The sequence below is a fragment of the Chiloscyllium plagiosum genome, unplaced genomic scaffold (assembly GCF_037043375.1).
Source record: "Chiloscyllium plagiosum isolate Xiang-an unplaced genomic scaffold, Cpla_swu_hap1 HiC_scaffold_22, whole genome shotgun sequence".
Lineage (NCBI taxonomy): Eukaryota > Metazoa > Chordata > Chondrichthyes > Orectolobiformes > Hemiscylliidae > Chiloscyllium > Chiloscyllium plagiosum.
Window position 1 is genome coordinate 48,990,671 of NW_028270160.1, and position 19,821 is coordinate 49,010,491.

General features: G+C 41.7%; 1 protein-coding gene and 1 pseudogene across 3 annotated transcripts in view; both read right to left on the minus strand.

Moving 5' to 3' along the window:
* Positions 1-667: 667 nt before the first annotated feature.
* Positions 668-8,675, minus strand: LOC122561376 (antiviral innate immune response effector IFIT1 pseudogene; annotated as a pseudogene).
* A 799-nt stretch (positions 8,676-9,474) lies between these two features.
* LOC122561375 (interferon-induced protein with tetratricopeptide repeats 5-like) overlaps positions 9,475-19,821 on the minus strand; it is a 94,365-nt gene continuing 84,018 nt past the window's right edge. For 2 of the 3 annotated variants that reach the window (XM_087999039.1, XM_087999041.1), the window contains 2 exons: positions 18,270-18,333; positions 9,475-12,862 (listed from right to left, as the gene is read on the minus strand). In XM_087999039.1, coding sequence (XP_087855165.1) covers positions 11,422-12,862; positions 18,270-18,333 — 1,505 coding nt within the window. In that variant the 3' untranslated portion in view covers positions 9,475-11,421. The remainder of the gene's footprint in view (positions 12,863-18,269; positions 18,334-19,821) is intronic. The other variant, XM_087999040.1, reaches the window with a different exon arrangement.

A 19,821-nucleotide genomic window follows, 5' to 3' on the forward strand; every position in this document is an offset into this window, starting at 1 on the left:
CTATTTCAGCCTCAGTCATTGCAATTAGTTAATTAATTAAGTACAAAACCTGTTAACTTAAAAATCAAAGGCTATAATCAGTGTCACCTTAGCAAATGGAAACACAAAATCAATAGTGAACTAAAGTAATTACAAAGATGGGGGGTTTAAGTCTCTGTCACAGACCCTCAGCATCAGGATCAAAAAGGGAGACCACAACTCCTTACTCAGCAGCAGAGGAATCCATTCAGTTACTTTCTTGGAGGTGCCTTCTAATCAGTGGCACCCCAGTTTGTCATCCACAATGGTGTCAGTGCTGTCAGGCCGGTCAGAGATCCGATAGCCCCAGAGCCTGCCCAGCCTCACTGGGAGAGCTGTGCACTGCTGAGGTAGATAGGGGATTGTGAGGGGTTCTCAACATGAGAGGTGCCTTGAAGAGCAACACATTTAAATTCAAATTGGTAAGGGGGTGGTTGCCCACATATGTCAGTTAGCCCACTTGTAAGATGGAGGAGGGATTTATTAGTGAGGGCATCACTATTTTCCAATGCCTCCCCCACAATTCCTCTTCACTCACTGCCCGAAATCTGGAAAATCTTGACTGGTCAATATGTCAAGCATTTTCGAATTAGGTTTGAACTATTTCTTACAAATGCAGATTCATATTCCAGTGAATCAAAGACAGATTTTATGCAGCCTCCTTTAGATCTTGGAGAGCATTCTGAAATTCCTCATTGTTGCGATCACATTCCAGGGCTCTCTGAAAGTATCCAATGGCTTCGGATTTCTTGCCATCCAATTGGTGCAAAAATCCCAATATGCCAAAGGCAACACTGTCGCTTGAATACTCGTTCAATCGATCTTCAGCAATTTCTTTCAGTTTTGCTTGGCATTTCACAAACTGGCTTCTTTTCACTCTGATTTTTAAGCAGTCTTTAAAATAAACAATAGCATTGGGCTGGGATCTCTTCACATACAGTTGGTACAATCCATAATTCCAAAGTAATAACTGTCTATTCAAATGGTTGCAGCTGTTGTTTCTGATCAGGTCCTCATACATGTCATCGATCTTGGAATATTCTTTACATTCCTGTAAAATTTCTGCCAGATCAAGCATTGCAAAAATAAGTGATGGTTTATGATCATAGGCTGTTTGAAAATGGTATTTGCAAAGTTCAATCAATCTTTTCCTTTCCTCATAAGTGTTATATTTATAAGATGTTTTCTTCAGTGTAAACAGTTTCTTTTTGTAGCATAAACCGATCTGGTGGTGAAGGAGTCCAGAGTTTGGTTTTTCCATCAGTGCCTTTTTCAACATCTCTAGGGATTGTTCAACAGATCCTTCCTTTCTTAAAGCTTTGGCCGCATATTGAATTAAATAGGGATCACCAGGAGAATTCAGGAGCACATCTTCTAACAATCTGTGAGATTCCTCTTCCTGTTTGAAATATTGTAGTCTTAGAGCCAGCGTGACCTTGAGAAAAGAATCCTTTGGGTTCAGTTCCAATGCCCGTTGTAACTGTTTCACTACTTTGCAGTGCTCAGGACACTGAGGGACTCCAATATTTCCTTTAAGTCGGAACAGAGAGGTTGCGTGAGCTGTATTCCACTCAATGTTATCAGGATCTGCTTCCAGAGCCTTCTCAATACACTCATTTGCCTCTTCATAATATTTCCAGCCAAATCTCAACAGGGACCAACCCTTCTCCCCGTATACTTCAGGGGTCATTGCTGTAAAGCGAGAGGCATCAGGGAACTGTTGGCAGATCCTCTCCAGCTTGTTGAGGTAGGCCTGAGCCTCTGCCACTTCTCCCACGTGGTAATAGACCCAGGCTGCGTTTCCGTAGGTGACGATGCTCCACTTTTCAACATTCGACTTGTGATCCTTCCTCAGAATCTCCTCAGCTTCCCACAAATTATCGAATGCCTCCTCATGTTTACCTCGTACGCAGTTGACAAAAGTAAGTAGATTGTAAGGCATGACTTTATATTGCACAATGTCAGCCTCAATTGTGTAATTTAATCGTTCCTGCAAATCATCCCACTCCACATCCTCTACTTGCAGGGTCCACGTGAAGTGACATTGTAGCTGAAGCAGTTTCTCTTTCAGGGACTCCCTTGCGGTGTCACTGTAAGAAACAGGTGGAAATATTTATTGTTTTTTTCTAATCATTCATGGGCATTTTCGACACAAATGCACTTTAACACCACAATCCCAGGTACCTCTATCATCCAGCCTTACATTCTCTTCAGCATTGGCACAAGAAGGGCTGAGGGAAAAACCTGAGGCCTCAAGCAGCTGAAACCAGCGTCTTCGAGGCCCTGGTGTAACACCACATGTGAAAGTTAATTTCTCCAACAGTAACAGTGTGTTTGTGCTGCCACAACCCACAGATTCTGAAAAAGGAGTGTTTCCAAAGAGCTACAGCAGATACTATTACTATCCCTGTTATTTACAATGAGAATCTCTCTTACCACATGATCTGAATAAAGGGAAGGCTTCTGTGTCTTCCACCTCTGTTCACTGATTAACTGCAAGCACAAAACTAGGTGAGTTAAGCTGCTCAAAGAGATTTTATACCCTCGATATCTTTTAGTTTTTTTCGGGTAACTTTTCAGAATTCTATTCAAGAGATGAAAACTGAAACAGCAGATTGCTTATAATTTACCCCAAAAGCAACAAAGCACATCACAATACAAAATATCAACTCCTCCTGGGATTATTTTTTTCTTTGTGTTATTTAGAACTGGCTGCATGCTTACTTTTGCTGCATTGGAATAATAATGACTTCATAAAAGAATTAACTGTATGTTAATTGTTTTGGAATTACTATGAAAATTAAACAACTCTTATGGAATGTACAGTGCACCAAATAAAGACTCAGTGATTTTGTTTTAAAAAAGTATTCATTTTTGGAAGATGTGGCCATCGCTGGCTGGGCCAGCATTTATTGCCAATCCCTAGTTGTCCTTGAGAAGGTGATGGTGAGCTGCTTGTTGAACTGCTGGAGCCCACTGGCTGTGAGTTGTCTCACAACGCTATTAGAGGGGAAATTCCAGGATTTTGACCTAGCGCCAGTGAAGGAACGGCATATATTTCCAAGTCAGGATGGTGAGTGGCTTGGAGGGGAACCTGAAGATGGTGGTGTTCCCATGTAGCTACTGCCCTTGTCCTTCTGGTTGGAAATGGTCATGGGTTTGGAAGGTGCTGTCTGAGAATCTTTGATGAATTTCTGCAGCGCATCTTGTGGATGATACACACTGCTGCTACTGATTGTCAGTGGTGGAGGGAGTGGATGCTTGTGGCTGTGGTGGCATTCCAAGCATGCTGCTTTATCCTGGATGGTATCAAGCTTCTTGAGTTTTCTTGGGTCTGTAGTCATCCAGGCAAGTAGAGAGTATGCCATCACACTCCTGACTTGTGCCTTGTAGATAGTGGACAGGCTTTGAGGAGTCGCAGGATGAGTTACTCAACGCTGTACTCCTAGCCTCTGACTGTTTCTTGTAGCCACTGTGTTTATGTGGTGAGTCCAGTTGAGTTTCTGAACATCCTCCTGACACAAATAGATAACACATTCTCAGCACACTCCTATGGTCTGGTGGGAAATATAATAGGAAGCAATGGAGCCCTTGTTTTGTGGTTTTGTCTGGCTCATGTCGGACAGTCTGTTTAGAAGCTCTCCTATCTGTTTGCTAATTCCTGGTTTGATCTTGAGCTCTACTTTAATGATGCTCAGGTACCCTTGAGTCAAAAAGCGGAATAACGAGTCTGCATCGTTACCATACAGAGGCAAACCTTTTCTATTAATTAAACTAAACACCCAGAAAAACTCGTAATGTTAAAATATGAGTGACAGAGAATTCCTAAATTCCACTATTTAAAGAAAATAACATCAATTTATCTTCTTACTCTAAAAGAAAACATTAAACACAAAATGTAATTGGAAGTCAGAATGTCTTTGATCTGCTTCTTGTGAGTCCCATGAGTAAACATTTCAAGATCTTGGTGATAATTGCCAAGTTTTGCTAACTGGTTTGCCACTCCCATAAATCTTTGTAAGTTATGTACTGCCTTTACAGTAGGAGATATTTTACTGCCATTGTTTCTTGGGGATCTGATTTTATACTATCATTGTCATTGTAATATTCCAGAATTGAATAGAGTGCTTGGATGGGAAGCCATGTTGCCTGCTGACATTTCCACACTGCATGCATTGTATAGTCATGAACTTCTGTTACTTCTACATTGCTCATCATCCACAACAACAAATAACTCAGTTCAACCCTTGAGAATGTTGGTCATGTTCTATTGGATGATCACTGGAGAGGAAGCAGTTGCAAATTTGTTGAAGCAATACCTCCCACACGGAGTAGACGTTTCAGATTTTTCCCATAATGAACCTGCCTGAATCCACTGTTGGCATTAGGTTAAGTAAAGATCTTGCTTTTACAGCATTTCGAAAAGTTCTCATCGCCAATAGATTTAGGGTGGATTTCTCCAACCACAGCCTTGTTGGGTTATCTAAGGTCTGCAGATGCTGGAGAACAGAGTTGAAATGTGTTCCTGATGAAGAGTTTATGCTTGAAAAGTTGACTTTCCTACTCCTCAGATGCTGCTTGGCCAGCTGTGCTTTTCCAGCACCACACTTTTTGACATATTCTGATAGAACCATCAGATTTTGGTACAATGACCATGCCCGAATACCAATCCTTTGACTTGCCACTTGCGAAATGACACCCATTTTGGACAACTTCTGTAATTATTTTTGCTTGCTTCTCATATTAAAGAATGAGGAATTTCCCTAGGTCTATACAGGTTTAGGCACATTATATTATAACCTAAGATTATATTCTGATAAACATTTGCTGAAATTTAGGAATATTTCAGAGTATTTGTTTCTGGAAGCTACATTTGCTCTCTGTGAACTCAGGGAAGGAGGTTCAGATTGAAAAAAAAAAGTCTTTTTGCTCATCAAGAAATCCTGCTGATTATGGACAATGTATTCCTTTTCTGGAAAGCCACAAGGGCAGTTTTGGCATCTCTTTGATTTTTGGAGATGCTCCATCCACTTCATGAGATTAAATGAGAAGTGTGTGATTCCATTTTCCTCAAAAATTGGGATTTCATGCATGATACAGGAACACTCAATCCAATATCATGTTTGAAATGAGTTTGATGACCACTAACCTTTATGGTCTGTGCCTTATCAGGTTCAGATGAGTCAGCTATTTCATTGCAGGCTATCATACACAGAAAAATCAGTTGTGGAGGATCTCTACCCATTTTGTCTGCTGTTTAAATTTAAGAATGAAAATTTGGGTTTAATGCATAAAAGAAGAAAAAGTCTCCAGTTTACCAATTTCCTTACATGTTTAACATCAATTTGATGGGTTACAACGAAGATTTAAAGAAGGCACTTCTCTCAATAACTCCCGACTTTTACTCCATTCTCTGTATGATCCTGTTACTTTTCCCAGTGTGGTTGTTGAAACCCACTGGTATTGTAACCTTTGGATGGAATTTATTAAAGAAAATGGTGTTTGAAATTATAAACAGTGAGATACACTCTGTGAATGGCAAATTTTCAGAATTGGTTCAAGTATTTTTGAAAACAGTATCGTACACTTAACCTCACAACGGGTTTCTAATTTATTGCACTTGCAAATTAAATTTGCCACAGAAAATCAAATCTAATAGTTGACAGTGTAAGTGCAGTTTTAATAAAGTGAGAATTGGTATTGATTGCTCATTGTCTCATCAAGGAAGTGACCAGTTATAATTATTGGAGTCATGTTCCTTTGGGGAATGTTATTGGAGATTTCAAATATGTCAAACATTTCCTGTTACTATAAATGGTTCTCTTCTGTTTTTTTTTTATTCTCCTTTAAATCAATTGTTCTTTCTCTCTCTTTATATATCTCTCTAAATTTTATTTGGTATTGAATTCATCGACTCTCATTTCTCCTCTTCTCAGTTCTTCAAAGGTTTACAATTACATTATTGTGTTCATCGGTGCAAGGGTCCCAGACTCCACTCAACAATACATTGGGTTTCAGTCTGAAGAACAACAGTCACCACTTTGCTCCGTTGTCTAGTCAATTTAGCAGCCAAACAGCCACCGTTTCATCAATCTTGCTCTTTCAAATTTGCGAACAAATCTATGTGATTTGTAGCAAGCACCTATTAAAAGTCCATCTTTAAGTGCTCCTGTCCTTTAATCAATCAAGTTGGTCAGACATGTTTTCCTTTAATAAATCCATATTGTCTGTCGCTTATTGATATATTTTTCTGAGTGAAAATTATTATCTGTAAAGTTTCACAGACACTGAGGTTAGGCTGGCTGCTGGATCGTTGTGAAGTTTATCATTCTCTCCTTTTTTGGAACATTGCTGTGACATTTCTAATCCACCAGTTCTCTGGAGCCACTCTCCTGTGTAAGGTGAGTTGGAGGGTTCAGAAAGTGTCTCCACTGTCTCCAAGCTCACTTCCCTCATCAGCTTGATATGCAATCCATCCAGACCAGGTAACTCCAGAGCATTGTCAACTTTTAAACTTCATCTTTTATTGCACTGTTTTTATCAAGCTCAGCTTATCTGTTACCTTTTTTTCTGTTTGTACTGCTATTTATTCAATTAAATAAAAAACACAATTACATTTATATGAGGCATCTTTCATAGTGTCAGGTCACCACTGAGTGAAGTGCAGTCACTGGTATGACTATTGTAATGTGATCACCCTGAAACAATGGTTTTGATTAAAGCCCTTTATTCAGGATTGTTTTTACTTGCCGCTTGAAATAGCCAAGTGAGGTTTTGCAACTGTATTGTCTTCTAATGATAATGTAATTCTGTCTAGTCACAAGGTGGCACTGTTTATCAACTTCATGAACAGGTAACTATAACAGACAGAGAACAAAAGGAAAGTTTTCTGAAAAAACTCTTTACGGCACTATGGTAGTGTACCTATCTCTGGCCAGAAGGTCCAGGCTCAAGTCCTAAACATGTATCATAATGTCTCTGAACAGGTTGTGTGAAAATATCTAAAAGGGAATGATGGTGACCTGAGCACAAGTCATAGGTCACAGATTCCCTATGGTCTGGAAGCCCATTGAGTCCATACCAACCCTCTGAAGGGCATCCCATGCTGACCCAGCCCCCTACCCTACCCCCATAACCCCACATGTACCATTATTAATCCACCTAGCCTACACAATCCAGGACATGATGGACAATTTAGCATGGCCAAACCACCTAACCTGCACATCTTTGTGCTGTGGAAGGAAACCCAGACACACATGAGCAGCGTGCAAACTCCACACAGGCAGTCTCACAGGGATAGAGTCAAATCCAGGTCCCTGCTCTGTGAGGCAGCCCCCCACTGGGGCACCATCCCACCTGTCATATCGGACATAAAGCAATAACTCTGTTTCTCTCTGAACAGATGCTGCCAGACCTGCTGAGTTTCTTCTAACTGTTGTTTGTTTCAGATTTCCAGCATCCACAGTATTTTGCTTTTATATGTCTGTTATAAATTGGTTTAATCAATCATCATCTAAGTGAAGGAAAAATTGAAACTCAGTTTGCAAATAATGTTAAAGCAGAAGAATAATTTATTGAAAAAAAAAGTGAATTTAATGAATTGGTAATCAGTGCATTAAGTGTCCCCTCTAAACTAACAAATTAACTGTTTGCAAATGGACTCATGATTAAAAAATGGCTTTAGGCAGAGATAATCAAATACTGTTTATTATGTCTTTCTGTATTTGATGCTTTTTCTGAAAAAGTGAAACTGAGTATAAAACAGTTTTTCCCATTTTATGAATATTTATTTTATCCAGTGAATAAAGAGTTTATCCTTGTTTAATTCCCATTTGAGGAAATGTATCTGGTGAAAAACTTGAACATATAAGCAGAGTCAATCAGCAGCCCAAGTTCACCTTACAAGATTAGATTCCCTTCAGCCCAACAAGGCCACACCGAACCTCCAAAGAGCAACCAACCCAGACCAATGCACCTAACATTATGTACAATTTAGCATGGCCGATTCGCCTGACCTGCACATCTTTGCATTTTGGGAGGAAACCAGAGCACCCAGAGAAAACTCACACAGAGACAGGGAGAATGTGCAAACTCCACACACACAGTCACCCGAGGCAGGGATCAAACCCGGGTGTGTGGCGGCTGTGAGGCAGCAGTGCTAACCACTGAGCCACCGTACCGCCCCATGGGTGGCAATCATTGCGGTAAGTATGGGGTTCAGGAGACACAAATGTCTAAGACAGGTAGTCGCATATGCTTACTATGTTTATGAAGAAGCAGTAGTTTAGGTATGAGTAGTTTAGATGTGGAATGTATGAGCTAAACAGGCAAGAAAAGGATCCAATCAATAAGAGTTCAAGGTGGTTCACAGATCCCAGAGAGGAATGGATGTTTGGCATTTAGAGTTAATCTCAGTGGTCTGTGATAGTGGTATCCTACTTTCTAGCCAAAGTGGGAAAGAGCTGTTCCCAGGTTTTCCTCCACTTCCCCAGTCTATTTTCCATCTGAAGAAGAAGGCAAGCAATGGACTATCCCCAGTCTCCAACCATTCCTTACCTTACTCTGAGTTGAATCTTTTCTTTTTGTTGATTAAATGCAGTTTGTGTTGAGTTTTCTGGAGGGAGTTTTTCTAACTGTATCCCTGGTGCCCACACCATCTTTAAAAGGCCCTATGCATCGAGATGAAAGCTGGTATGCCAAAGTTGCCATGATGGGTCAAGGGACAGATTGGGAACATACTGGGAAAGACAAAGGTGGCACTATGATTCTCTGACAGGGATCTGGGGGCTCTGGTTAAGCCGGTGGTGAGAAAGTGTGTCAGCCTCTTCCTGGAGGAGCAGCAGATAAGGCAATACCACCAGTCACCACCCGATCAGTGCCTTCCCCAGAATGTGGACAAACAGCCAGCAGTGCTGTAAAAAAGGCCAATGACCTCCTTGCTGTCTCACCCTCACTCTATCTCTGTTACTGCACCCACCTCCCAGCAAGGCTCATGCTCTGTCATTCTCGCATTTACCTGTAACATCTTCTCTCACCCACCCCTAACTCTCACACCTCTAACCCTGCATGTCCTCATTATCTCAGGAAACCTCACCACTTAGCAAACACCCTGCACCAGGACTATGACATCCATGTTCGCCCCAATGTTCTCAATCTCTTCCTCTTTCTCGGTCCAACCCGTCCATGCCGACCAGATATCCCAACCCAATCTAGTCCCACCTGCCAGCACCTGGCCCATATCCCTCCAAACCCTTCCTATTCATATACCCATCCAAATGCCTCTTAAATGTTGCAATCGTACCAGCCTCCACCACTTCCTCTGGCAGCTCATTCCATAGACGCACCACCCCCTGTGTAAAAAGGATGCCCCTTAGGTCTCTTTTATATCTTTCCCCTCTCACCCTAAACCTATGCCCAATAGTTCTGGACTCCCCTACCCCCGGGGAAAAGACTTTGTCTATTTACCCTATCCATGCCCCTCATAATTTTACAAACCTCTGTAAGGTCAGCCCTCAGCCTCCAACGCTCCAGGGAAAATAGCCCCAGCCTGTTCAGCCTCTCCCTATAGCTCAAATCCTCCAACCCTGGCAATATCCTTGTAAACCTTTTCTGAACCCTTTCAAGATTCACAACATCCTTCCAATAGTATCCAATCTTTCTTCATATTCTGTCCTGTCATCCCAGGAATCAGTCGAGTGAACCTTCACTGGACTCCCTCCCTTGCTCGGACTAGGAAACCAAAACTGCCCACAATAGTCAAGGTGTGGCCTCACCAAGACCCTGTATAACAAGGGGCATAATTTTAAGGTGAAAGGCAGGAGGTTTAGAGAGGACCTGAGGAAAAGTTTTGTTTTTCACCCAGAGGTTGTTGAGAATCTGGAATACACTGACTAAGAGGACAGTTGATTTGGGAAACCTCACAGCTTTTAAAAGATGTGTAGATGAACACTTGAAATGGCACAACATTCAAGGATATGGGGCAAGTGCTGGAGAGTGGCATTAGCATAGATAGGGAGGTATGGACTCATTGGGCCAAGGGGCCTCTTCTGTGCTTCATGACTCTCCAACACTCCTGCAGTGTCAGGAAAGAGTGAGAATAAGATTCAAGAACGAGATAGTTGGCAAATCAGGCATCGCATCTACAGGAAAGAGTTGACAAGCACAAATCTCAGCAAAGTTTCACTATTACCAGATTAGGTTGAGTCAGCACGCCACCTACACTTTCAGAGAAACTTGTGCAATTAATGAAGGTGATAATACATTTGTAAATAAGGACAATTTTCTTATTCTATTTGTAAATAGGTTATAATTTATCTAAATTGTTCTATTTAGGGAAAGGGGAATGTGTTTTGTGCTGTAGATATACTGACTAATATATTGCTAAATATGCAAATAGTTTGTTATACATAATCACAGGAATGACACAAGTTACCATATGGTGCGTTCATTAGAACTGATGACGGTAAATAAAGAACTCTTCTAGATTTCTACTGTTCTTCAATAATCATCATTTTGTTTACTAATCACTGTCATCATGTTTGGTACATTTGTTTTAAGAGTCAAAAATACAACATTAACCATGATCTTTTCGGTTTCAGTCACTGAAATGAGTTAATATCATTAGTGCAAAAGTTGTTCACTCCCAAAATTATGGTTACAATTACTATTGCCTGAACAAATAGAGAATGACAGAGTACATGAATGGCAAAGTGACACTGATGAATGGTCAGGATATTATACTGGGCTAGGGGTCGCCAGCGTCAGGCTCATATAGGGATCCTGAGTTCATACTACGGGTCATGGGACAGATTTAGCAATGTTTCTGGTTCTAATTGAGAATTGCCTGAATGCGTCCTCACCATCAGATTAAAATTGCAGGTGGACATGGTTTTTACTAACCAGAGAGCCAGTAGCATTGAAATCTCATTGAGTGAGCTGAGCAATATGGAGCCAGGTTGGGTCTCAGAGACTGAGAGGGCACCTTAACATGGAGCAAAGTCAAAGATATAAAAGCAGAGAGGCCGAGCAATCCGGGTCCTCCTGGAGGCCCATTGGGATTTGTAGGTAACCTTCTCTGCTCTGTCCCTCACTTTAGCACATGGACCTCCAGTTCCAATTGGCTCCATGGACAATTGTACAAGGAGGCTACCTCCAGGATGTTGCTGGCCTCCCCACACAGTGAGCGGGAATGGAGGAGGGATGCTCTGTTGCTTTTTATAATGGGGAGAAGCCTGGGAAACCTCTGTACATAGGACCTTTTCTTATTTACACTGGCTGCCCATTTCTGTCTGGTGGAATGGGTCTGCCAGCTAATCTTAAAACTATTTATCTCAAAACCACACACCAAAAATGGGAATCAATTTCCCGGAATCAATTTCCCAGAAACATCAGAGATATATTTTCCTATGCAGACTCCTTTAGTTCACTGAGAGCACTTTGAAATTCTTCATTGTCACAATCGCACTCCAGGGCTCGCTGAAAGAATTCAATGGCTTTGGATTTCTTGCCATCCAGTTGATGTAATAGTCCCAATATACCAAAGGCGACACTGTCTCTTGAATATTCATTCAATCGTTCTTCAGCAATTTCTTTCAGTTTTGCTCGACAGTGAATATCCATTTTGCTCTTCACCTTGAGATTCAGGCATTCCTTGAAGTGATAAATGGCTCTCTGTAAGAATCCGTTCCTTTTTAACTGGTGCAATCCATATTTCCAATGAATTAACTGTCTGTTTATACGGTTGCAATCTTTATTTCTGAGCTGGTTTTCGTAGATCTCATCAGCTTTGGAATAATCTTTGCATTCTGCAAAGAGTTCTGCCAGATCAAGGATTGCAGTTACAAGTGAGGGTTTATGATCATAGGCTGTTTGGAAATGATATTTGCAAAGTTCAATCAGTTTTTTCCTTTCCTCATAAGCATTATATTTATAAGGTGTTTTCTTCAGTGTAAACAGTTTCTTTTTGTAGCATAAACCGATCTGGTGGTGAAGGAGTCCAGAGTTTGGTCTTAACATCAGTGCCTTTTTCAACATCTCTAAGGATTGTTCAACAGATCCTTCCTCTCTTAAAGCTTTGGCCGCATATTGAATTAAATAGGGATCATCAGGAGAATTCAGGAGCACATCTTCTAACAATCTGTGAGATTCCTCTTCCTGTTTGAAATATTGTAGTCTTAGAGCCAGCGTGACCTTGAGAAGAGAGTCCTTTGGGTTCAGTTCCAATGCCCGTTGTAACTGCTTCACTACTTTGCAGTGCTCAGGACACTGAGGGTCTCCAATATTTTCTTTAAGTCGGAACAGAGAGGTTGCGTGAGCTGTATTCCACTCAATGTTATCAGGATCTGCTTCCAGAGCCTTCTCAATACACTCATTTGCCTCTTCATAATATTTCCAGCCAAATCTCAACAGGGACCAACCCTTCTCCCCGTATACTTCAGGGGTCATTGCTGTAAAGCGAGAGGCATCAGGGAACTGTTGGCAGATCCTCTCCAGCTTGTTGAGGTAGGCCTGAGCCTCTGCCACTTCTCCCACGTGGTAATAGACCCAGGCTGCGTTTCCGTAGGTGATGATGCTCCACTTTTCAACATTCGACTTGTGATCCTTCCTCAGAATCTCCTCAGCTTCCCACAAATTATCGAATGCCTCCTCATGTTTACCTCGTACGCAGTTGACAAAAGTAAGTAGATTGTAAGGCATGACTTTATATTGCACAATGTCAGCCTCAATTGTGTAATGTATTCGTTCCTGCAAATCATCCCACTCCACATCCTCTACTTGCAGGGTCCACGTGAAGTGACATTGTAGCTGAAGCAGTTTCTCTTTCAGGGAATCCCTTGCGGTGTCACTGTAAGAAACAGGTGGAAAGGTTTATTGGTTTTATTAAACATTTGGCGCTTGTGAAATAATTGCAGGCCAGCTAACAGAGAAAACCTGAATAGCTGATTATAGCTCAAAAGTATTTCACAGCATGAATAATAATCAGAAACTGAAGCCAAATATGATACAAAAAGTCCAACTGACCTGTGAAGCTTGTGCTGTGCTGTGCTGTTTTGTAAGGTCTCACAGACAGTTTGGTCAGTATACCTTTAAGAGATTTGCTCATGATATTATCACAGCATCATAGCAGGTAGCCTGAGAATAATAAGATCTCAGAATCCATTTTACCTCGGATTACTTGAAGCATGTCACCCTACTGGATGCATATTGCTCTATTCTCATCTAATATTTAAATATCAGTCCTGTTCATTATGATCTTGTGCAATCTTTGTGCCTATAAGTTAACTGAAAGAAAATCTGCTGGATTCTTCAATACCACAATATTTGCACCTAATGGGATAACATAAGCATTGCCACCTCAGATCAAAGATCCTGCTGGAGGATCCACTTAGACCCATTCCCCTATCACTCAACATTTCCCCTGATTAATGCACCTAACCTACATATCCCACAACACTATGGGCAATTTAGCATGGCCAATTCACCTGACTTGCAAATCTTTGGATTGTGGGAGGAAACTGGAGCACCCGGAGGAAACTCACACAGGCACGGGGAGAAGGTGCAAACTCCACACAGTCAGTCATCCGAGGCAGGAATCGAATCTGGGTCCCTGGCGCTGTGAGGCAGCAGTGCTAACCACTGAGCCAATAGAGTCTTGCATTGGCATTCGAGGAGAGAGACCAGAATTGCACACAATATTCCAGAAGGCCTAATCAATGTCCTGTACAGGTACAACTTGATCTCCCAACTCCTATACTCAGTGTGCTGTCCATTAAAGGAAAGCATACCAAACACCTTCTTCACTCTCCTATCTACCTGTGACTCCACTTTCAAGGAACCATAGAGTTATACAGCATGGAAACAGACCCTTCAGTCCAACCAGTCCATACTGAACATAGTTCCAAACTAAACTAGTCCCACCTGCCTGCTCCTGGCCCATTTACCTCCAAATCTTTCCTATTCATGCACATATCCAAATGTCTTTTAAATGTTGTAATTTTACCTGTAGCCACTTCCTCAGGAAGTTCATTGCACACATGACCCCATGTAAAATATTTGCCCCTTATGTATTTTTTAGATCTCTCTCTTCTCTTCTTAAAGGAGTAATCCCTAGTCTTGAAATCCCTATCCTAGGGAAAAGGCAACTACTATTAACTCTATCTATACACCTCGTTATTTTATAAACTTTTATAAGACCGCCTCTCAATGTCCTATTCTCCAGTGAAAAAAGTCCCAGACTATCCAGCCTTTCTTTATAAGTTCAAACCTTTATAATCTCCACCCTGATAAATCTCTTCTGAACCCTCTCCAGCTTAGTAATATTCTTCCTATAACTGGGCGACGAGAACTGGACATCGTATTCTTGAATATGTCTCACCAATGTCCTGTACAATCTCAACATGACTTCTCAACTCCTATACTCAAAGGACTGAACAATGAAGGCAGGTTCCTATCTGTCAGCCTGGACTTCCTGATTGGGGCTATTAACCTGATCCAATCAGGGAACTCATATTCAATGAGGTCCATCAGGCTGAGCTCGCTACAATCACTACATCCCTCCCCTACTGAGTCTGAGGATATAGGCCAGTTCTGTTATTTTTTTGTAGCTCCTCCTGGGGTGCTTGAGCACTAGGTCAGGTTTCTCCAACTCTGCCTCTGATACAGGCAGCATGTAACACAAACAAGCTTGCCTGTTGCACCAGAGACATCTTGGAAGAAATTCTGATTGGAGATGCTGGTGCTGGACTTGGGTGTACAAAGTTAACAATTGTAAGATAAATTCTGTGTCTTACAATTGTGACTTCCACAACCACCTGATGAAGGAGCGACGTTCCAAAAGCTAGTGCTTCCGATTAAACCTGTTGGACTATAACCTGGTGTTGTGTAATTTTTAACTTTGGAAGAAATTCAGTCTCCTCTCTCGGCATCAAGGTGACGACATCTGCCATGTTCATCCCGGATTCGGAGGTATTTTCAACAACTGACAGAAAGAGAGAACCCACGAGGTCTGGAACAGTCGGAAAAGCGGTCAAAGAGTAAGTTTGCAAGTTTGCAAGCTTTCATATGGTCCACATACTAGTTCAGGACCATCGCACAAACCGGAACTTTATATGTCATGGCACCTGACCTTGCATTGGCCTTACCTCCACCCCATGCAGGGGCATTCCTGTGGTTTCTATAAAATAATTTATTCCCCTAAAGTAAACAATCTCTCTCACTTAGCAGAGTCTTGCATCCAGCATTGGTATTCCAGATGCTATTCAGCCTCACATCCCCTGGCCCGGGAAGATCAGATTTAACCTGGTGTAGAGTCTTCTCCCCATTAATAACCCTGCTGGAGCTAGCCCTGGAATTGCATGAGGTGTGGTCCAATAATCAAATAGGAACTGGGACAGTTTGGTATTTAGCGAAGCTGCAGGCAGTTTCTTTAAGCTTGCCTTTAAAGTTTGGATTGCTCTTTCTGCCAGACCATTGGACGGTAGATAGTATGGAACTGTCCTCACATGCCAAATGCCATTCAGCTTTAGGAAATACTCAAATTTCTTGTTGTTAAATGATGTTACCTGTCTGTTACCTGTGACCAACACTTCTGGGAGTCAGTGTATTGCAAATGATTTGTGCAGTTTTTCTATCATCACCTCCATGTTTGATAAATGAACTCTATGCACGTCCAGCCATTTTGATTGGGTGCCCACAATGACTAAGAACATGGAGCCCATGAAAGCACCTGCATAGTCAATGAGTCCAGGGTTTACCCAGCCATTCCCATGAAGGTTGGGTACTGCTGACAGTAATTTGTGTCCTCATTGGCAGTCTCGGCATTAGTGTACCAATGCATCCAATCCTGGCTACCAGACATGACTACTCGCCAATGTCTTCAATTTTGGAAACTTCTGGATGACCCTGGTGGAGTTCAGCCAGTATAGACCAGTATAGATCCTCATGTGAGGTAAACCTAAAGTACAGTTTTTCCAAAACATCTATCCACAACAGCATCGCAGAATGCTGGAATTGTTACAGTGCAGAGGAAGGCCACTCAGTCTATCACTCCCCAAAAACCATTCTGTTTACTCCTGTCCGTAACTCTGCTCGTTTAAAATTAATCATCGAATTCCCTTTTGAATGGCTCAGTTGAACCTGCCTTCATCACAATCACAATTTGGACAGTCCACATCTTTATCACTGAGGAGAAAGTGAGGACTGCAGATGCTGAAGATCAGAGCCCAGAGAGTGGTGCTGGAAAAGCACAGCAGGTTAGGCAGCATCCGAGGAGCAGGAGAGTTGACGTTTCGGGCATCAGGAATCCTGATGAAGAGCTTATGCCGGAAACATGACTCACCTGCTCCTCGGATGCTGCCGACCTGCTGTGCTTTTCCAGCGCCACACTCAACATCCTTATCACATGCTGAATGAAAATGTGTTTCCTCACCACGTTTGCCTCTTTCACTATTTACCTTAACAGTAAGTTGGTTGACACCAACGATCTGATGATGATGGCCAACCGCATATTAAGTCACATTTTAAAAATTAAAATTAAAATTCTAACTTGTTTAACTCGAGTTCTCATTTCCAATACAATCCTTTTTCATTAGAAGTTTTTCCTTACTTGGGAATTATTGGTTATTTCTTACTCCTTGATCAAAAACATTTATGAGAGATATTGCTGTTGGTGAGCATGTTCCTGGATGTTAGCAAGTGTAGCCTTTCCTTCAAACTGCACCTTCGTATTTCTGATCCTTTCACAAGTGGGAACATTTGCTCCATATCTAAACCATGGTTTTGAATACTTCAAATATATCTAGAACATAGAACATAGAACAGTACAGCACAGAACAGGCCCTTCAGCCCACGATGTTGTACTGACCATTGATCCTCATGTAAGGTAAACCTAATGTACGAACCCTCACATTTCTGTGACCATATGCATGTCCAGCAGTGTCTTAAATATCCCCACTGACCTCGCTTCCACAACTGCTGCTGGCAACGCATTCCATGCTCTCACAACTCTCTGCGTAAAGAATCCACCTCTGACATCTCCTCTATACTTTCCACCAATCAGCTTAAAACTATGACCCCTCGTGTTAATAGTTTCTGCCCTGGGAAAAAGTTTCTGGCTATCAACTCATTATCTTGTACACTGGCAGTTACCTTTACTCAGGACAATCACTCTTACTCTCCATGATAATATATCATCCTCTACTGTGATCTGGTCTCTCTGAGTCCAAAATGGTTTCAGTTCAGTTTGTGACAGCCTTTTCGCTTTCCCCATCACCACCAACTGTTTCAGTTTTGTCTGGACCAGATCTTTCTGTATCCACAGTCTGATATTGTCAGCTGTGACTGGAAGGGTGTTCAGAAAATTTAAAACCATTGCTGCCTATTCTAGTGGCGGTATCACCAGTGATGTACCTGCCAATGGGAGGTGTTAGGCAGGTGGTTTGAGGGTGATAGATGGGTGAAGTGAGTAGGTCGTTTAGGGGTTTTATACAGGTTGAGTTTGGAAGAGTTGTCAGATCTGGGTTCATTAAATCGTCTCTGAGTCACGAGTTGGCCGTTTGTTGAGCTGGACAGATAGTTGGATTGGTTTAGATATTTGGGTAATCAGGATGAACGAATGGGTGGATGAGGGGATTGGTGCGAGGTCAAGGGAGTTAGTTGCATCCTTTCCCAAGAGTTAGAGTTGGACTTTTTCTGTCTGACTTTTCCAGCATGAATACCCAGATAGGTCAGTTAGAACTATCAAACTGTCCAGAATGGGAGAGTTTTGTTTCAGGTATCCTGGGAGCAGACAAATCGGTCATCCGAACTTTAAATTTGCCATGTAATTAATTCTCCTGGAGCCTCTGTGTGGAGACTTCCAAAAGTTCCCACAGTACATACTGAGGGCTATCTCTGCTCTCCCAACCACTGGACCTTTAAGGGTCTAAATTATTGTTACATGATTTATAAAGAGTTAGGAACTAATTGTTAAGTGAATAAAAATCTCAGCTGCCGCATTCGCTATTACACTGCAGTCTACCAGGCACACATGCAGCTGAAACAAATAGCATTGGTGAAGCATTTTGAGTCTAAATTGTGATTGTCTCTAACTAACTGAACTCAGAAAACATTCACTTGATTGAATGTCTGAAAGTCAACCTCCAATTTTGTGGCTGTCTCTCAATGCTCTCCATATTCCATTGACTGTGAGAAAGGGATATTATCATCAAGCAACAATGTGAATTTTACTGTCGCTGTTAGAATATTCCTCTTACCTCATGCTGATCAGAATGAGGAGGGCCAGCTGCTTCTTCACTTTAACTTCTGTTGACTGATCAGCTGCAAAAACCGAACTAAGTATGTTTAGCTCTTCAAAGTTATTTTAATACTTCACACATCCTTTAGTCAAACGATTTGCAGAACTGACTTGGGAATGAAAACTGAAAGGCGTATGCAAATACAGAGGAGGCAGAAAACAAAATCATCAGCAAAATTCAGTCAAGTGTAAAAATAGTACAGCATTAAGAGTTGTAGACTTCAGTTACCACAACATAGAAATATAGAGGAAAGGGTAAAGGAACAGAAGAATTCATATTTTCAGTTCAATGGAAAAAAAAGCAGAATTCAAGCCTGGAAAATGATTGAGGGCAAATTAAGCATGTTGGAGCGGGAGAATATCTTTTGTTGGTCAGCATCATAATATATGTAGGTTTAAAGGGGACAGACAAAGAAAGGTCAGATGGAAAGATAGATACATTTTCAATGATTTGAAAAGGGATCCCGCACATTTTGATTGAACCTAAGGTTAGGAAGGGGAACAGGTAATGAGTAACGGGAGGCCATGGAAGTGGAGAAACCTCAGATCCTAGACTAAGAACCTTCCCAGAATGAGGAAAGATACATGTCCAATGTTACAGCTCTTTGGATGATAAAGGAAACAAAGGTTAACGTAAAAGTGAAAAGGAGTTGACAATAAATGACAGTTGCAGAATTTATTGGAAAAACAAATAATATGCAGGGAATGCAATGGGAAAATGAGAAAGAAAGGATATAAAGAGGTCAAACTGATTATGAAAAAAGATTATCAGCTAATATAAAAGACATCCTGAAAGAAATTATCATATAAAAATTGAAAAATCAGTTAGAGATCAGATGGAGTAGGTTGAGGCAAAAAAAAACCCATAACTTTAGATTGTTTTTTAGGTTAGATTCTCTACAGTGTGGAAACAGGCCCTTCAGCCCAACAAGTCCACACCAACCCTCTGAAGAGTAACCCACCCAGATCCACTTCCCTCCTACTAATGCACCTAACACTATGGACAATTTAGCATGGCCAATTCACCTGACCTGCACATCTTTGGACTGTGGGAGGAAGCCCACACAGACACAGGGAGAATGTCCGAACTCCACGCAATCGCCCGAGGGTGGAATTGTATCTGAGTCCCTGGTGCTGTGAGGCAGCAGTGCTAACCACTGAGCCACTGTGCCACCCATAACCACTGTCAGGGCAGCACGGTGGCTCAGTGGTTAGCACTGCTGCCTCACAGCACCAGGGTCCCAGGTCCGATTCCAGCCTCGTGTGACTGTCTGTCTCACACCCCTCTGAGACTCCCTGTGTCATTTTCAGCACTTGTTTCCTATCTATTTTTGTGTCATCTGCGAACTTTGTTACAGTACATCCACTTTTCTTATCCAATATATATTGTAATTAATCGCAGCCCATCACAGGAGCCCCAAGGCACTCCACTGGTTAGAGATTGCCATCCTGAAATCCTACCTCTATCTGCTATTGCTTAGCCAATCCTCTATCATGTTAACATACTACCT